Source organism: Panulirus ornatus, chromosome 19 (assembly GCF_036320965.1).
Source record: "Panulirus ornatus isolate Po-2019 chromosome 19, ASM3632096v1, whole genome shotgun sequence".
NCBI classification, from domain to species: domain Eukaryota; kingdom Metazoa; phylum Arthropoda; class Malacostraca; order Decapoda; family Palinuridae; genus Panulirus; species Panulirus ornatus.
Genome location: NC_092242.1, coordinates 63,425,764 through 63,442,479, shown reverse-complemented (window position 1 = coordinate 63,442,479; position 16,716 = coordinate 63,425,764). Strand labels below are relative to the sequence as shown.

Sequence of the window (16,716 nt, the reverse complement as noted above, 5' to 3'; positions counted from 1 at the left end):
TGAACAAACTAAATGCTTACTTGCAAGCACAAGTGGAGTTTCTCCTCATTTAGTGGTTTAATTGGTCTTAAATTCACAAACTTATCGAAGTGACACTCATGCAGTGAGGCTTCGTTGTATCTGTCAAATTCATCTGTTAAAGTCCAACAGGTTTAATTCTGCCCAATTGTATAAAGTATTTAATTTTTTACATCTCTTTTTGACCAAATGATCCTATGAGTTTGATTACTGTTATCAGCAAAGTCCCTGACTATGCTTTATCTCACTGTTAACATTTAATATCAATAATATAAAGAGAAATGAAGATGCATCTGAACACAATCAACAAACAAACAAAAAATAATACAAAATACAAGATGAGAAAAATCACAGACTCAAATCTGGGTGATGATACTCTGCAACTGTTGATTCTGCCCAATGACAAACAAACAAACATGTCTAAAGACTATGGTTACCCAAATTACATGCATACACTACCAAGGATATGGAATCCTTTATAATTACAGAAAAATGCAAAACCAAACTAAAATCGAATTTCTGTGTAGCTGGTCCCAATTAGTGGTGGAAAGGAGGTAAGATTTTAGTAACAAAAAGCTGGACATGCATGCTGCCTCCACCTGGGCTCCCACCTTAATGTGTAGTACTTCAGATGATAAAAACATCCATATGATGAGTGATTCTGAACATAAGAAGATTTAATTTTCAAGCACAAGGAGTTAAGTCTGAAGAAGGGTCATACTTTGGGGTCATTGGGTGCACTTGGATTAAATGATAGCAGCACAAAAATTTAAAGGCCTCAGCTGGACAAGGGTTTTAGTGCCAGCAGTGTTGTTTAAATAACTTATAGTACTTTTTTTAGTATTTCAAATACTGTTACATCTACTTTCTGTGGTATATCCCTAGAACAGTAAACAAAAATGGACAATGTATATAAATGATACAGTTATAGCAGTAAAAAACATGATTAGAAACCAGTACTGGTAGCAGATTGAAGGGTATTACTGGTGGTGTTAGAAGTTAAGACAGTTTGTAAAAGAAGAAAAGGTTTAATGAATGTGACTGAAGAACAGGAGGGAGAATGGAAGGTAAATTCTGCTTTACAGAATAAAAATAAAAGTGAGCTGAAGAAAAATGCTAAGATGAGTGCTGGAAAAAGTAAGATATAATTTACATTCATTTCTTACAAAAGTGGCACAATGGAAGAAGTAAGGGAGAGAACTGGTCAAGAAAGAAAGGGGATTATATCCTTTGGAAAAAGAAAACTTCAAATCCAAATGAGAGTAATGAATGAGTGTAAAACAAAGACATGAAATAGAGCTAACATTTCTGGGATACAAGCAATGAAAATGTGTAACCTGAGAAGAGCTTGCAGTGTTAGCATATGCAACTGGTGGTGTGTAAATGCAGGATCTTAATGACAGGAAAAGACACTGATGTCACATTTACAAGAGGTATGGTGATGTGGTTTAGTCATGTGGAAAAGCTTTTGCGTATTTTCTTTAACAACAGTCATCATGCATCAAGTTAAAAGCAAGCTGTGGGAAAAGAAGACAACCATCACCCTAGGGGTGGAAAGATAGAAATATAATAGGGACAGGATGCAGGAAGGTGAGAGAGAGTTGAATCTTACAAGGAAAGTATGTTTGGGCAGATCAAACTTGGGAGTTCCCTAAAGGAACAAGGCTTGTATGATCACACGTAATGGAAGTGGAAAGAGACAAAACTTTACGATTGAAAGTAATACCATAGTAGTTATGACGAAGAAAAATAAATTGGAGTGTAGTCAGGTTATGTCATTTCAACTGCCATTGTGTCAGCAATGAAAATAGATATATCACCAAACTGGTTATTAATTAGGTAAACTGCAAGAACATCAGGAATATTCATCATAGGAAAAAAAATGATTTATGATCTCTAATAAAATCTGTTTGGTGTAATAAAGTCTACATAACCAATGAAGTGTTAGTCTGAAACAGTAAAATGGTTACACAGAAAACCAAGTAGGTGGATTTTCTAAAACATAGACATGGGTGAAGGACAAGGACAGACTAAAAAATTGCTAAATTAAAGGGTAAATGTTGCATTCTGAAGGAAGTACCCAATTTGTAAAAAAAAAAAAAATGACTGATGAGGTTTTAAAAATACGTTGGAAAGGATGAAAGTGGACAAAATTGATAAACATGAATATAAGAATATTCTTATACACAAAAAAAACATAAAGTAAATTGTGTGTGTAGATGGGAATATTGATAGAAATGAAGCCAGATCAATGTGATTAAATGAAATTCTGCAAGAGTAACCCACTAAAATGTGAGAGGTGATGATTAGCATACACATGAAAATTCAGGCCATTCTTTATTAGTCCTACTGTTATGAAACAGAGAGGTCTAATATCATACAAACTTTATACTTACAACACCATTTTGTACAGAGAAACCTAATTGGTATTTTGTGTCTGGTCTACGGATCTTCACTTCAACCACAGGTGGGCAAGGAACTACCGTAAGCTTCACTGCAGTATTGTATTTTGTATTCTGAAATAAAAAGTTTAATACATAGACTTTATCTCTCTAGTATGAGGGAGACAATAAACAAGAAAAGGAAATTTATATGTGTAGGTGATACAGTGAAAAACATACACTACAACTTTCACATACGCAAGGTAATAAATCAATGAAACATTCTAATAGTAATCTACATGTAACATATATGTAAGGTGAGATGAGAAGTACATAATTAAACAAACAGAGAAGAAATTCAACAAAGGAGAGGTGCTGGTGGATCAGGAGACACTCCTGTTCAAGTTGTAAACATGAATGTAAATACACATTAGTGTTACTGAAACATGTTTGGCGGGGCTATATCATTATCAGTTGGTGAAAGGGAGTACAGTCTTGTCAAGGAACTTGTCACTCCAAAGGGGACCATCTTTACCCAGCTTTTGATAAAAGTGCAGCCTTGAAGTTGAGGCCCATAATTGGGGTCATGGGGTTATAAATAATAATGATACTAATAATGATAATAATAACAATGATAATAATAATAATAATAATAATAATAATAATAATAATAATAATAATAATGATAATAATGATAATAATAATAATCATCATATTACTTATCATACTTGATCACCATTTCCCACATCCGTGAGGTAGTGCCAGGAAACACAAAGAAAGACCCATCCACTCATATACACACACACACACACACATATATATATATATATGCCCATATATGTACATAAGCATATGCATACACAGCCATATACATGTATACACATGTACATATTCATACTTGCTTGCCTTCATCTATTCCTGGTACCACCTAGCCCCACATCATCTTCACCCCCTGCGTCAGTGAGGTTAGTGCCAGGAAAACAGACAAAAAAGGCCACATTTGTTCACACTCAGTTTTTAGCTGCCATGTGTAATGCACTGAAACCACAACTCCCCATCCACATCCAGGCTCCACAGACCTTTCCATGGTTTACCCTGGACATTTGACATGCCCTGGTTCAGTCCAATGACAGTTTGTCGACCCAGTATATCACATCATTCCAATTCACTCTAATAATAACAATAACAACAACAACAACAACAACAACAACAATGATTATAATAGTAATAATAATTTTTCTTCTTCACATTTGCCATATCCTGCATTAGCGAGGTAGCGTTAAGAACAGAAGACTGGGCCTTAATAATAATAATAATAATAATAATAATAATAATAATAATAATAATAATAATAATAATAGGGGAGAAAGAATACTTCCCACGTATTCCCTGCGTGTCGTAGAAGGCGACTAAAAGGGAAGGGAGCGGGGGGCTGGAAATCCTCCCCTCTCTCTCTCTTTTTTTTTTTTTTTTTCCCAAAGAAGGAACAGAGAAGGGGGCTGGATGAGGATGTTTCCTCAGAGGCCCAGTCCTCTGTTCTTAACACTACCTCGGTGACGCGGGAAATGGCGAATAGTATGAAAGAAAAGAAAGAATAATAATAATAATAATATTCTTTTCTTTGTATATATTCACTATTTCCTGCATCAGCAAGGTAGTGTCATGGGCGGATGACTAAGCCTTAGAGGGAAAAATCCTCCCCTTCTGTTTTACTTTTCCAAAAGAAGGGACATAGAAAGGGGTCATGTCAGGAATTTTCCCTCTAAGACTTGGTCATCTGTTCTTAACGCTACCTTGCTAATGAAGGAAATGGTGAATTTGTTCCCTGAAGCTACCTCGCTGATGTGGGAAATGGCAATCAAGTATAGCAAATTAATAAATATGGAGTGAAAAAGATTTTGAGCGATTGGAGCCTGAACATACAGGAAGGTGAGAGACATGCAATGAACAGAGTGAATTTGAATGATGTGGTATATCTGGGTCGATGTGCTGTTAATGGACTGAACCAGGGCATTTGAAATGTCTGAGGATAAACCATGGAAAGGTCTGAGGGGTCTGGCTGTGGATAGGGAGCTGTGGTGTCGGTGCATTACACATGAAAGCTAGAGACTGAATGTGAACAAATGTGGTCTTTTATTTCTGTTTCCCTGGTGCTAACTCGCTGGCACAGGGGGTGGCGATGCTGTTACCTGTGGGGCGGGGTGGAACCGGGAAAGGGTGAAGGCAAGCGTAAAAATGTACATGTGTATATATGTATATGTCTACGTATGTGTATGTGTGTGTGTATATGTTGATATGTATATATATGTGTATGTATGTATATATGTACGTGTGTGTGTATGTGAGTGGATGTATCTTTCTTCGTCTAGTTCCTGGGACTACCTACTTAGTGCGGGAAACGGCAATCAAGTATAAAAATATATCTGAAGCAAGGGGTAGCGATGCTGTTTCCTGTGGGGTGGGGTAGTGCCAGGAATGGATGAAGGCAAGCAAGTATGAATATTTACATGTGTAAATATGTATATGTCTCTATGTGAATATGTATATGTATGTATTTGTGTATATGTATATGCACGTATATGTGCATGTATGAGCGTTTATGTTTTTTTTTTTTTTTTGCTTTGTCGCTGTCTCCCGCGTTTGCGAGGTAGCGCAAGGAAACAGACGAAAGAAATGGCCCAACCCACCCCCATACACATGTATATATATACGTCCACACATGCAAATATACATACCTACACAGCTTTCCATGGTTTACCCCAGACGCTTCACATGCCCTGATTCAATCCACTGACAGCACGTCAACCCCGGTATACCACATCGATCCAATTCACTCTATTCCTTGCCCTCCTTTCACCCTCCTGCATGTTCAGGCCCCGATCACACAAAATCTTTTTCACTCCATCTTTCCACCTCCAATTTGGTCTCCCACTTCTCGTTCCCTCCACCTCCGACACATATATCCTCTTGGTCAATCTTTCCTCACTCATTCTCTCCATGTGCCCAAACCATTTCAAAACACCCTCTTCTGCTCTCTCAACCACGCTCTTTTTATTTCCACACATCTCTCTTACCCTTACGTTACTTACTCGATCAAACCACCTCACACCACACATTGTCCTCAAACATCTCATTTCCAGCACATCCATCCTCCTGCGCACAACTCTATCCATAGCCCACGCCTCGCAACCATACAACATTGTTGGAACCACTATTCCTTCAAACATACCCATTTTTGCTTTCCGAGATAATGTTCTCGACTTCCACACATTCTTCAAGGCTCCCAGGATTTTCGCCCCCTCCCCCACCCTATGATCCACTTCCGCTTCTATGGTTCCATCCGCTGCCAGATCCACTCCCAGATATCTAAAACACTACTTCCTCCAGTTTTTCTCCATTCAAACTTACCTCCCAATTGACTTGACCCTCAACCCTACTGTACCTAATAACCTTGCTCTTATTCACATTTACTCTTAACTTTCTTCTTTCACACACTTTACCAAACTCAGTCACCAGCTTCTGCAGTTTCTCACATGAATCAGCCACCAGCGCTGTATCATCAGCGAACAACAACTGACTCACTTCCCAAGCTCTCTCATCCCCAACAGACTTCATACTTGCCCCTCTTTCCAAAACTCTTGCATTTACCTCCCTAACAACCCCATCCATAAACAAATTAAACAACCATGGAGACATCACACACCCCTGCCGCAAACCTACATTCACTGAGAACCAATCACTTTCCTCTCTTCCTACACGTACACATGCCATACATCCTCGATAAAAACTTTTCACTGCTTCTAACAACTTGCCTCCCACACCATATATTCTTAATACCTTCCACAGAGCATCTCTATCAACTCTATCATATGCCTTCTCCAGATCCATAAATGCTACATACAAATCCATTTATATATACATATATATCTTTCAAACCATTTGCCATTTCCCGCATTAGCGAGGTAGCGTTAAGAACAGAGGACTGGGCCTTTGAGGGAATACCCTCACCTGGCCCAATTCTCTGTTCCTTCTTTTGGAAAATTGAAAAAAAAAAAAAAAAGAATATATATATATATATATATATATATATATATATATATATATATATCCCTGGGGATAGGGGATTAAGAATACTTCTCACGTATTCCCTGTGTGTCGTAGAAGGCGACTTAAAGGGGAGGGAGCGGGGGGCTAGAAATCCTCCCCTCTCGTTTTTTTTTAATTTTCCAAAAGAAGGAACAGAGGGGGCCAGGTGAGGATATTCCAAAAAAGGCCCAGTCCTCTGTTCTTAACGCTACCTCGCTAACGCAGGAAATGGCGAATAGTTTGAAAGAAAAGAAAATATATATATATATATATATATATATATATATATATATATATATATATATATATATACACATATATATACATATATATATATATATATATATATATATATATATATATATATATATATATATATATATATATATATGAAGTCTGTTGGGGATGAGAGAGCTTGGGAAGTGAGTCAGTTGTTGTTCGCTGATGATACAGCGCTGGTGGCTGATTCATGTGAGAAACTGCAGAAGCTGGTGACTGAGTTTGGAAAAGTGTGTGGAAGAAGAAAGTTAAGAGTAAATGTGAATAAGAGCAAGGTTATTTGGTGCAGTAGGGTTGAGGGTCAAGTCAATTGGGAGGTGAGTTTGAATGGAGAAAAACTGGAGGAAGTGAAGTGTTTTAGATATCTGGGAGTGGATCTGGCAGCGGATGGAACCATGGAAGCGGAAGTGGATCATAGGGTGGGGGAGGGGGCGAAAATCCTGGGGGCCTTGAAAAATGTGTGGAAGTCGAGAACATTATCTCGGAAAGCAAAAATGGGTATGATTGAAGGAATAGTGGTTCCAACAATGTTGTATGGTTGCGAGGCGTGGGCTATGGATAGAGTTGTGCGCAGGAGGATGGATGTGCTGGAAATGAGATGTTTGAGGACAATGTGTGGTGTGAGGTGGTTTGATCGAGTGAGTAACGTAAGGGTAAGAGAGATGTGTGGAAATAAAAAGAGCGTGGTTGAGAGAGCAGAAGAGGGTGTTTTGAAGTGGTTTGGGCACATGGAGAGGATGAGTGAGGAAAGATTGACCAAGAGGATATATGTGTCGGAGGTGGAGGGAACAAGGAGAAGAGGGAGACCAAATTGGAGGTGGAAAGATGGAGAGAAAAAGATTTTGTGTGATCGGGGCCTGAACATGCAGGAGGGTGAAAGGAGGGCAAGGAATAGAGTGAATATATATATAGAGTGAATATATATATATATATATATATATATATATATATATATATATTCATATTATTTATTATACTTTGTCGCTGTCTCCCGCGTTTGCGAGGTAGCGCAAGGAAACAGACGAAAGAAATGGCCCAACCCCCCCCATACACATGTATATACATACGCCCACACACGCAAATATACATACCTACACAGCTTTCCATAGCTTACCCCAGACGCTTCACATGCCTTGATTCAATCCACTGACAGCACGTCAACCCCGGTATACCACATTGCTCCAATTCACTCTATTCCTTGCCCTCCTTTCACCCTCCTGCATGTTCAGGCCCCGATCACACAAAATCTTTTTCACTCCATCTTTCCACCTCCAATTTGGTCTCCCTCTTCTCCTTGTTCCCTCCACCTCCGACACATATATCCTCTTGGTCAATCTTTCCTCACTCATCCTCTCCATGTGCCCAAACCACTTCAAAACACCCTCTTCTGCTCTCTCAACCACGCTCTTTTTATTTCCACACATCTCTCTTACCCTTACGTTACTCACTCGATCAAACCACCTCACACCACACATTGTCCTCAAACATCTCATTTCCAGCACATCATCCTCCTGCGCACAACTCTATCCATAGCCCACGCCTTGCAACCATACAACATTGTTGGAACCACTATATATATATATATATATATATATATATATATATATATATATATATATATATATATATATATATATATATGGGGTAAACCATGGAAAGTTCTGTGGGGCCTGGATGTGGAAAGGGAGCTGTGGTTTAGGGCATTATTGCATGACAGCTAGAGACTGAGTGTGAATGAATGGGGCCTTTGTTGTCTTTTCCTAGCGCTACCTCGCACACATGAGGGGGGAGGGGGATGTTAATCCATGTGTGGCGAGGTGGCGATGGGAATGAATAAAGGCAGACAGTGTGAACTGTGTGCATGTGTATATATGGATATGTCTGTGTGTGTATATATATGTGTGCATTGAAATGTATGGGTATGTATATTTGCGTGTGGGGACGTGTATGTATATACATGTGTATGGGGGTGGGTTGGGCCATTTCTTTCGTCTGTTTCCTTGTGCTACCTCGCAAACGCGGGAGACAGCGACAAAGCAAAATAAATAAATAAATAAAATATATATATACAGAAGAGGGAGGTTTCATAAAACTCAAATGCCTTAGTGTGCTGGGATATACTTAATTTTCTTGGTTCAGTAATTAATTCTTACCTTTATATAGTTCTGGCAGGTTGAAAGTGGCAGACCCACTAAAGACACACCATTAATAGCAATTATTTGGTCTCCAATGTTGAGCTGGCCACACTTAGCAGCAGCACCCGTAGGAGAGAGGTTAGCAATCACCACTGTTGGAACCATGGATCCCCACCCTGACTCCACGACTACAACACCGAGGATTTCACTCTTCATCTTAGGAACCACTACCTGAAATAAATAGGTGCATGTCTAATAAAATTTTGTTGTGTGTTTGACAGACACTACTCTATAAAAAATTAGTGGGTGCACAACTACAACCTTACACAAAAGCCTCACCACAAAGCAGATATTACTTGTACTGTAAAGAAATGACAACACATACAAAGCAACTGGAAAACTTCAAGATACATACACAAATGTCTGGCAAGATATTGCATTCTACCACCACCACTGCAGGCTCTACTGATGACGGTAAATAAACAGTCAGAAAGATCACTCACTATAGAAAATCTAAAGAAAAAAGAAAAATGTTTCATCATGTACACCACTATTGAGTTTACACATTCCTGAGACAATGGTATTCATCAGAGGAAACTTTATTTCTGCATTCTACAATGCTTGAAAGAAACACGCTATACAGTTATGTCCACTTGAGACAGCTGGACCCTAACACAGAAAGCCCAACAATCCCATTCCTGAAGCCACCATTCCCCAAACAGTTTACGTTGGGCCAGACAATCAAAGCTCTTAGAGTTGAATCCTGAAGTTCATTACCCTTTAAAACTATCACAATGAGCTCTGTAGAATTAAAACACCAGCTGTCTACCACTAAAATCCACATTACAACCAAGATCCACAGTTGCCAACTGTTGTAACATATGGAAAAAGATATCCTGTTCCCTTGTAAGGGAAATCATATCAACCCAATGGACTGCCTAGTCTATTTGCATCCTCAAGGAAGTCTAACTTTGGGTAATTCAGAACAGTTATGGGAGCCTTGGCTTATGCTTGATGACTTGATCACTGTCCTAAGGCTTCGAAACATTGTTCAGATACTATAATTGATTCTGATTCTGATGTGAAAGGACCATTTCCATGACATTCACATGATTCACATAGAAACCTGGTGAACCATGCACATGAAGAGATATCTGCCAGACAAAAGACATGTTTGCATCTATAATGAAGTCATGAGGCCATACTCTTCACTGATCCCCTATTCAAGATGTGATTTCTTTTTACAGTCGTCATTCATCTGGTTGGATTACCATGATGTGTTCTCAGTTTAAGGGATGAGAGGTAAAACAATTTTTTCTCTATGAGATGGCTCCCTGACTGAAGGTTGCTCAGCTCTAAAAGAGAATATATTTACAAAGTTGCAGGGGTGGTAGGCTTTCCCTTCAAAATCATAAAAAAGGTTATTCCTTTTTTGTGACTGGCCACTCCGAGTTAAGGACTGCTTTTTATTAAGAATTAGTTTGGTAATTTGTATGCTACATTGAATAACTCAACTGTACTGAGGTCAGCTTTGTATGCAGTCCACAACACTTTCATCCAGTCAAGACTGACTAAAGCTCTCACTCAAAATGCAGTTTTAAATATGGGTCATTATTACTTTGCATAAGCAATGCTAATGAGCTAAGAGTGCAACAGGAAGAGAGAAGAATGAATGGTTCCAAGTGAAGGATAGTCTGTGGCAGGGATGTGTGATATCACAATGGTTGTTCAATTTGTTAATGGATGTGGTAGTGAGGGAGGTAAATGGAAGTCTTAAAGATGGGCGAGCATGCAGTCTGTGGAAGATGGGAGGGCCTGGGAAGTGAGACAGTTTTTGTTTGCAGAGTCAAATAGAAACTGTTAAAGATGGTGACTAAGTTTGGTAGAGTGTGTTAAAGGAGAAAGTTGAAGGTGAATGTGAATAAAAGCTAAGTTTTAAGGTTCAGCAAGGTTGAGGTGAGGAACAAGTTAGTTAGGATATAAGTTTGAATGGAAAAAAATTGGAGATGGTGAAGTGTTTTAGATATGTGGAAGCGGAGATAGCAAAAAATGGAACCATGGAAGTGGAAGTGGGTCATGAGAGAGGGGGCGAATGTTCTGGGAGCACTGAAGAATAAGCAGAAAGAGAAAATGTTATCTAGGAGGGCAAAAATGGCTATATTTGAAAGAATAGTAGTCTTAACAGTATCATATGGATGCGAGGTGGGGCTATGGATAAGGTTGTATGGACAACAGTGGATGTGTTGGAAATTAAATGTTTGAGGACAATATGTGGTGTGAGGTGGTTTGACTGAGTAAGCAATGAAAGGGTAAGAGAGATGTATGGTAATAAAAAGGGTGTGGTTGAGAGAGCAGAAGAAGGTGTATTGAAATGGTTTAGACATATGGAGTTTAGACATATGGAGAAAATGATTGAGGAAAGGTTGACAAAGAGGATGTATGTGTCAGAGGTGGTGGGAACAAGAAGTGGGAGACCAAACTGGAAGTGGAAGGATGGAGTGAAAAAGATTTTGAGCAATCAGGGCCTAAATATGCAGGATGGTGAAAGGCGTGCATGGGATAGAGAACTGGAACACTGGTATATAGGGGTTATTGTGCTGTTAGTGGACTGAACCAGGGCATGCAAAGTGTCTGGAGTAAACCTCAGAAAGGTCTGTGGGGACTACTAGAGAATGGACTTGATCAGATGTGGCATTTCTTCAGGTGTTCTTGGTGCTTCCTTGGTAAAGTGGAAAACGGCAATCAAGTATGAAAAATATGAATGTATTACATATATAAGGAGGGCTTGAGAAAAAAAACTTGAATTTCAGTTTTTAAAAAAGGGAACAGAAGGAACCAAGTAAGAAGTGATCACCCTCCATGAAGGCTTAGGCTGGCATGTCTAAATGTGTGTGGATGTAAATGAGAAGAAAGAAGAGATAGGTATTATGTTGAAGAAAGGAATCAAAGATGAAAAATGGTTTGGAAATGTCTTAAGGGTAAAGTCAGGGGTTAATGTGAGGGAAAGAGTGAAGGAAGGGGGTTGCGATACTGATCGAGTACCAATTTTCAGTTTTACCCAGTTAAATCTTAGTGTTCCACCTTTGGAATAGATGACGAGATTCAACTATCTATCTAGCTATATCTCTGATGCCTGTTTCCACCTGGAACTCCCTAAAGGGTGTGGCTGTGGCACTAAAGTCTCCATAACTAATGAACTACTAAAAAAGAAAAAAAAGTTGCTCCTTGGATATCTTGATAGTTAAAATATTCATACTTGTCAAGCCTACAAGGAATTCTGCATCAGAAACAATGACAAGTCCTACTTTCATGGCTAAAACAATCTCAAATTTCAATTCCTATACAGTGCCAGCAAATGATTATATGCCTTTTCTGAAGGCAAATCATAACCTTGCTTAGGAACTTATTTATCCTTAATAACTACTGTTTGGGATTATTGCTGGAGAAACCAATATAGTGCTATGTTCCATGTTTGAAAAAGTATTCAACACAGATTCTGTTGAACAATGTTGTCGATTAGGCATACCTTAAATGACAGATACCTCAGTGAAGTCTCATACTCAGTGATCTGACTCATCAGGTTATAGCCTTGGCTTGTGATTCTCGCTCATCAGGGTATGGCCTTGGCTTGTGATTCCAAGTGTTAGAGGGTGAACCCTCATATGCAAAATGTTCTCACCATTCCAGAAGTGAAACATTTCTAAGCAGACATATTTATATTGTCAATTTTCATACATCCAAGTTTGTATGCTAGCTTCCAAAACAAAGAACAGTAAGATAAGAGTAAACTGGAATCAGTACAATTCGACTCTTACCATTCTTCTTGTCCTTTGTAGAGTAGAAATGGCCATCAAATTTAGTTATCATATAAAATTTAGCCCTTAAGTCCATTATACACTTCAATTACATACCATGCACCAGTGATAAATAAATATTCGGTATATTGTTTGTTAAAGGAGATACTTAATAAAAATACTCATGAAAGTTGTAGTTTATAACTATGCAACCAAAATTTGGGTTTTTGGATCTAAGCTGAAAATTTCTTTGTCCCATCTCCTAAGCTGTTGGTTGTCTTTCTGGGGAACAGAAATTTTTATTCAGTTCAAATGTCTAGTCATGATTTATGATCTAATGGATGAAAAATTGTAGGGTATACCTTATGATGATGTCCTCCAATCCGATAAAAATAGTCTTAGTGGAGAACCAATATGAAAGCTAATACCTACCTCCCATGTAGAGAGTTGTCTTTTTACTGAAAATGCTTTTCAGAGACAAATGATCAGTTTTTGTTTGCAAAGAATAATTTCTCCCCTAACAAAGAATCTTGAAAGACACATATACGATGGATATCCCAGTTCTTGTGAGGTCACTACTTATATGGACATCAGCTATTATTCTGGTTATAGGTTTCATGTGATCCTAATGGAGGTAATGACCTGATGGTTGCTTCATCCTGTGTATGGACTAGGAATGGCAGATCTAAATTGAGCAATTGTTCAGGGAATGACAAATACTCAGTTGGGGTAATTAAGCTTTGTGTTAGAATCTAGATGCCTCAATCAGACAAAGTGCTTTGCATATATCTTCAGGCTTCCTCCATAGAGTGCAGAAATTAAACTTTCTACAGTCCTGATTTTTTAAACAAATCAGTGCACATAAATACAGTAGTTTTGCTCAGTTTTATCATTTCCACTGAATAAAATTTATTTACCAAACGTGCTAACTCAAATCTTATTTTTCCTTCAAAAGTATTGTTGTATCACTTACCGTTTTTGAGATATATAGCTCCTGTGTACGATGTGGACGGTGTGGGTGGGGCGGCAGAAAAGATTTAAAATGCCCATTAGAATACACTTTTCATAGATGACTAATGACCACATTTTGAAAATGACTGGTCAAAGGATTGGGCACGTGGGCACGGTGGGCGGTCAAGTGTTAATTTTCATATGGTGAAACATATGCTAAGCTCTGAAGCTTCAAGTAAATGGCTCACTCATTCTTGTCAAATGTAATAATAGAAAACCTCGTGCACAAAACAGATAGTGAACTTAAATAAGCTTTGCTTCAGCGAACTTTACAGTCTTACCACTTACATCATTACCTCCATTATCCATGGTAATCAAAGTGACTAATACAAATTTTACTAACAAAAAAGGCCATAAAATCCCATATGAAAACACTTATGAATGTTTAAACAATAATTCAGCTGTTTATTCAATCACCTGGGTTATATCTGATGGATAAAAAAAAAAGGCTACAGGAAAGTTGTTCAATTTTCAAGTTCCTTGACAGATAATATTAAGCACAGAAAAATTTTAATGGTCATACTTTTGTTATTTCACAGAAATCCTCATTAAAGGTGCATAGAGATAAAAGAAATCTCAGAATAAAAGCCTTTTAAGAAATATCCTCAATTTGCTTATTTTTCTGTTTCCCACTTTAGAGAGAGATATCCAGCCTCCTACTTTTGCCTCTCTCAGATGCCTTCTATGACATTTGGGTAATATGTGGTTCATTTTCTTTCTCCCCTGTTCCCAGGGTTATTAGGTAACATGTGGATAGTATTCTTTCTTCTCCATTCCTAATGTTATTATTACATATGTAGTTAATGCATTCCCAGGACCCCTTTTATGGGGCTTCTCCTACTTCAAGGCTCTGCTCCATGTAGGAGTAGGGTATGATGGGATCCTTTCAAGTTAAGACAGCCCTAAATGATACTGTACCCTTCTGTATGCTGACAATAATACAGCTATGTCAAAGGTAGCTTCTCTCTTGCTGTGTTACTACTTGCAGATGGACTCTTAGAGCCCTTTTCATACAAACAAACATATGATTTTAATAATAAAATCTCAGGACCCTTAGTGTTCAACTGGCATAGACTTTGGTGGTCTTCTATCCCAGAGCTCAAGCTGGGCCCAAGTTGACTAGGTTGTTTAAAGCTGCATTTAGCAGGAACACATAATCAGCACAGCATAGTTAGTCTAGTGCATCTTGGAAGCCTTCTTAAATTTCTCCATTGAGCATCTCAGAGTGTATCTGATATACAAAGAGAATGGTCACTAACTGTGGGCCCTAGTTGTTGAATGTACTTTTTCATTTTAAGCTTATCATGCCTTCTGCTCTCACGGGTAACTTTTTACAGTCCTTAATGCCTGTAGTGCCAACAGGAAATTGCTTTTGACTGTAGGTTTAGAAAATTACCTCCTAGGATTTTCTGTGTAAATGATATGATACACCTTTGCCATGTGTTTCAGAGTACAGCCACAGTAATTTCTGTTGTTCACAATAATTCAGCCCTTTAAACATATCAATATAAGTTCTGAATTATGTTTGAATGCTTTCTAACTCCATAATTTTGCCTGCCTTGTAAGGTGGTGTCAGTATGGAGCAATATTCTGTTCATGAGAGTATTACAGTAGTGCCTGACCAGCTTCATTATAGGTTTCACCTCTCTTGTATTGGAGATCCACATGATCCATCCTACCATCTTTTTGAAAGAGGTAACTGTCGCTTTAATTTTTTGTTAAAGACGAAGTCATCAGACCTTTTGAGTACAAGGTCTCTCAAACTGTTCAGTCATGATATCATGATGCCTGTTTCTATCTGATATTCTGTAATGTTCTTAATTACCTGTTTTCTCCATACTGGAAGAGCTGGAATTTATTCCTATTCAAAAGCATGGTGTTTTTGACTGCTGAATGGGAGACTTTGTTTATGTTAGTTTGTAGTTTCACAGTATTCTCTTATTCTAATATCAACTGCAAAGGTTGATTTGAAACTGATTCCTGTCTGTTAATGTCACCTCCTTTTATGGATTTCCTACAGCTTCAAGGATGCACCACAATCAATAGCAGGAAAAGGATAGATTCCTTTGGAGCATAAAGTTCTTCAATAAAACCTTACTCCTTTTCATTAACTGATTATGAATTTTCATCTATGGCATAACCTCATGAAGGAAGAGTCTGGTAATGCCATGCACATTTATATATATATATATATATATGTTTTTCATACTACTTGCTATTTCCCGCATTAGCGAGCTAGCATTAAGAAAAGAGGACTGAGCCTTTGAGGGAATTTCCTCACTTGGCCCCATTCTCTGTTCCTTTATTTGGAAAATTAAAAAAAAGAGAGGGGAGGATTTCCAGCCCCCCCGCTCCCTTCCCTTTTAGTCGCCTTCTACGACACGCAGGGAATACGTGGGAAGTATTCTTTCTCCCTTATCCCCAGGGATAATATATATATATATATTTTTTTTTTTGCTTTGTCGCTGTCTCCCACGTTTGCGAGGTAGCGCAAGGAAACAGACGAAAGAAATGGCCCAACCCACCCCCATACACATGTATATACATACACGTCCACACACGCAAATATACATACCTACACAGCTTTCCATGGTTTACCCCAGATGCTTCACATGCCCTGATTCAATCCACTGACAGCACGTCAACCCCGGTATACCACATCGATCCAATTCACTCTACTCCTTGCCCTCCTTTCACCCTCCTGCATGTTCAGGCCCCGATCACACAAAATCTTTTTCACTCCATCTTTCCACCTCCAATTTGGTCTCCCACTTCTCCTTGTTCCCTCCACCTCCGACACATATATCCACTTGGTCAATCTTTCCTCACTCATTCTCTCCATGTGCCCAAACCATTTCAAAACACCCTCTTCTGCTCTCTCAACCACACTCTTTTTATTTCCACACATCTCTCTTACCGTTACGTTACTTACTCGATCAAACCACCTCACACCACACATTGTCCTCAAACATCTCATTTCCAGCACATCCATCCTCCTGCGCACAACTCTAT

At 38.5% G+C, this 16,716-nt stretch overlaps 1 protein-coding gene across 30 annotated transcripts in view; it reads right to left on the bottom strand.

Moving 5' to 3' along the window:
• Window positions 1–16,716, bottom strand: part of LOC139755581 (uncharacterized) — an 887,125-nt gene that overhangs the window by 16,256 nt on the left and 854,153 nt on the right. For 26 of the 30 annotated variants that reach the window (XM_071674063.1, XM_071674089.1, XM_071674072.1 and 23 more), the window contains 3 exons: window positions 13,667–13,687; window positions 8,918–9,130; window positions 2,415–2,534 (listed from right to left, as the gene is read on the bottom strand). In XM_071674063.1, coding sequence (XP_071530164.1) covers window positions 2,415–2,534; window positions 8,918–9,130; window positions 13,667–13,687 — 354 coding nt within the window. The remainder of the gene's footprint in view (window positions 1–2,414; window positions 2,535–8,917; window positions 9,131–13,666; window positions 13,688–16,716) is intronic. The other 4 variants (XM_071674071.1, XM_071674090.1, XM_071674076.1 and 1 more) reach the window with 1 other exon arrangement.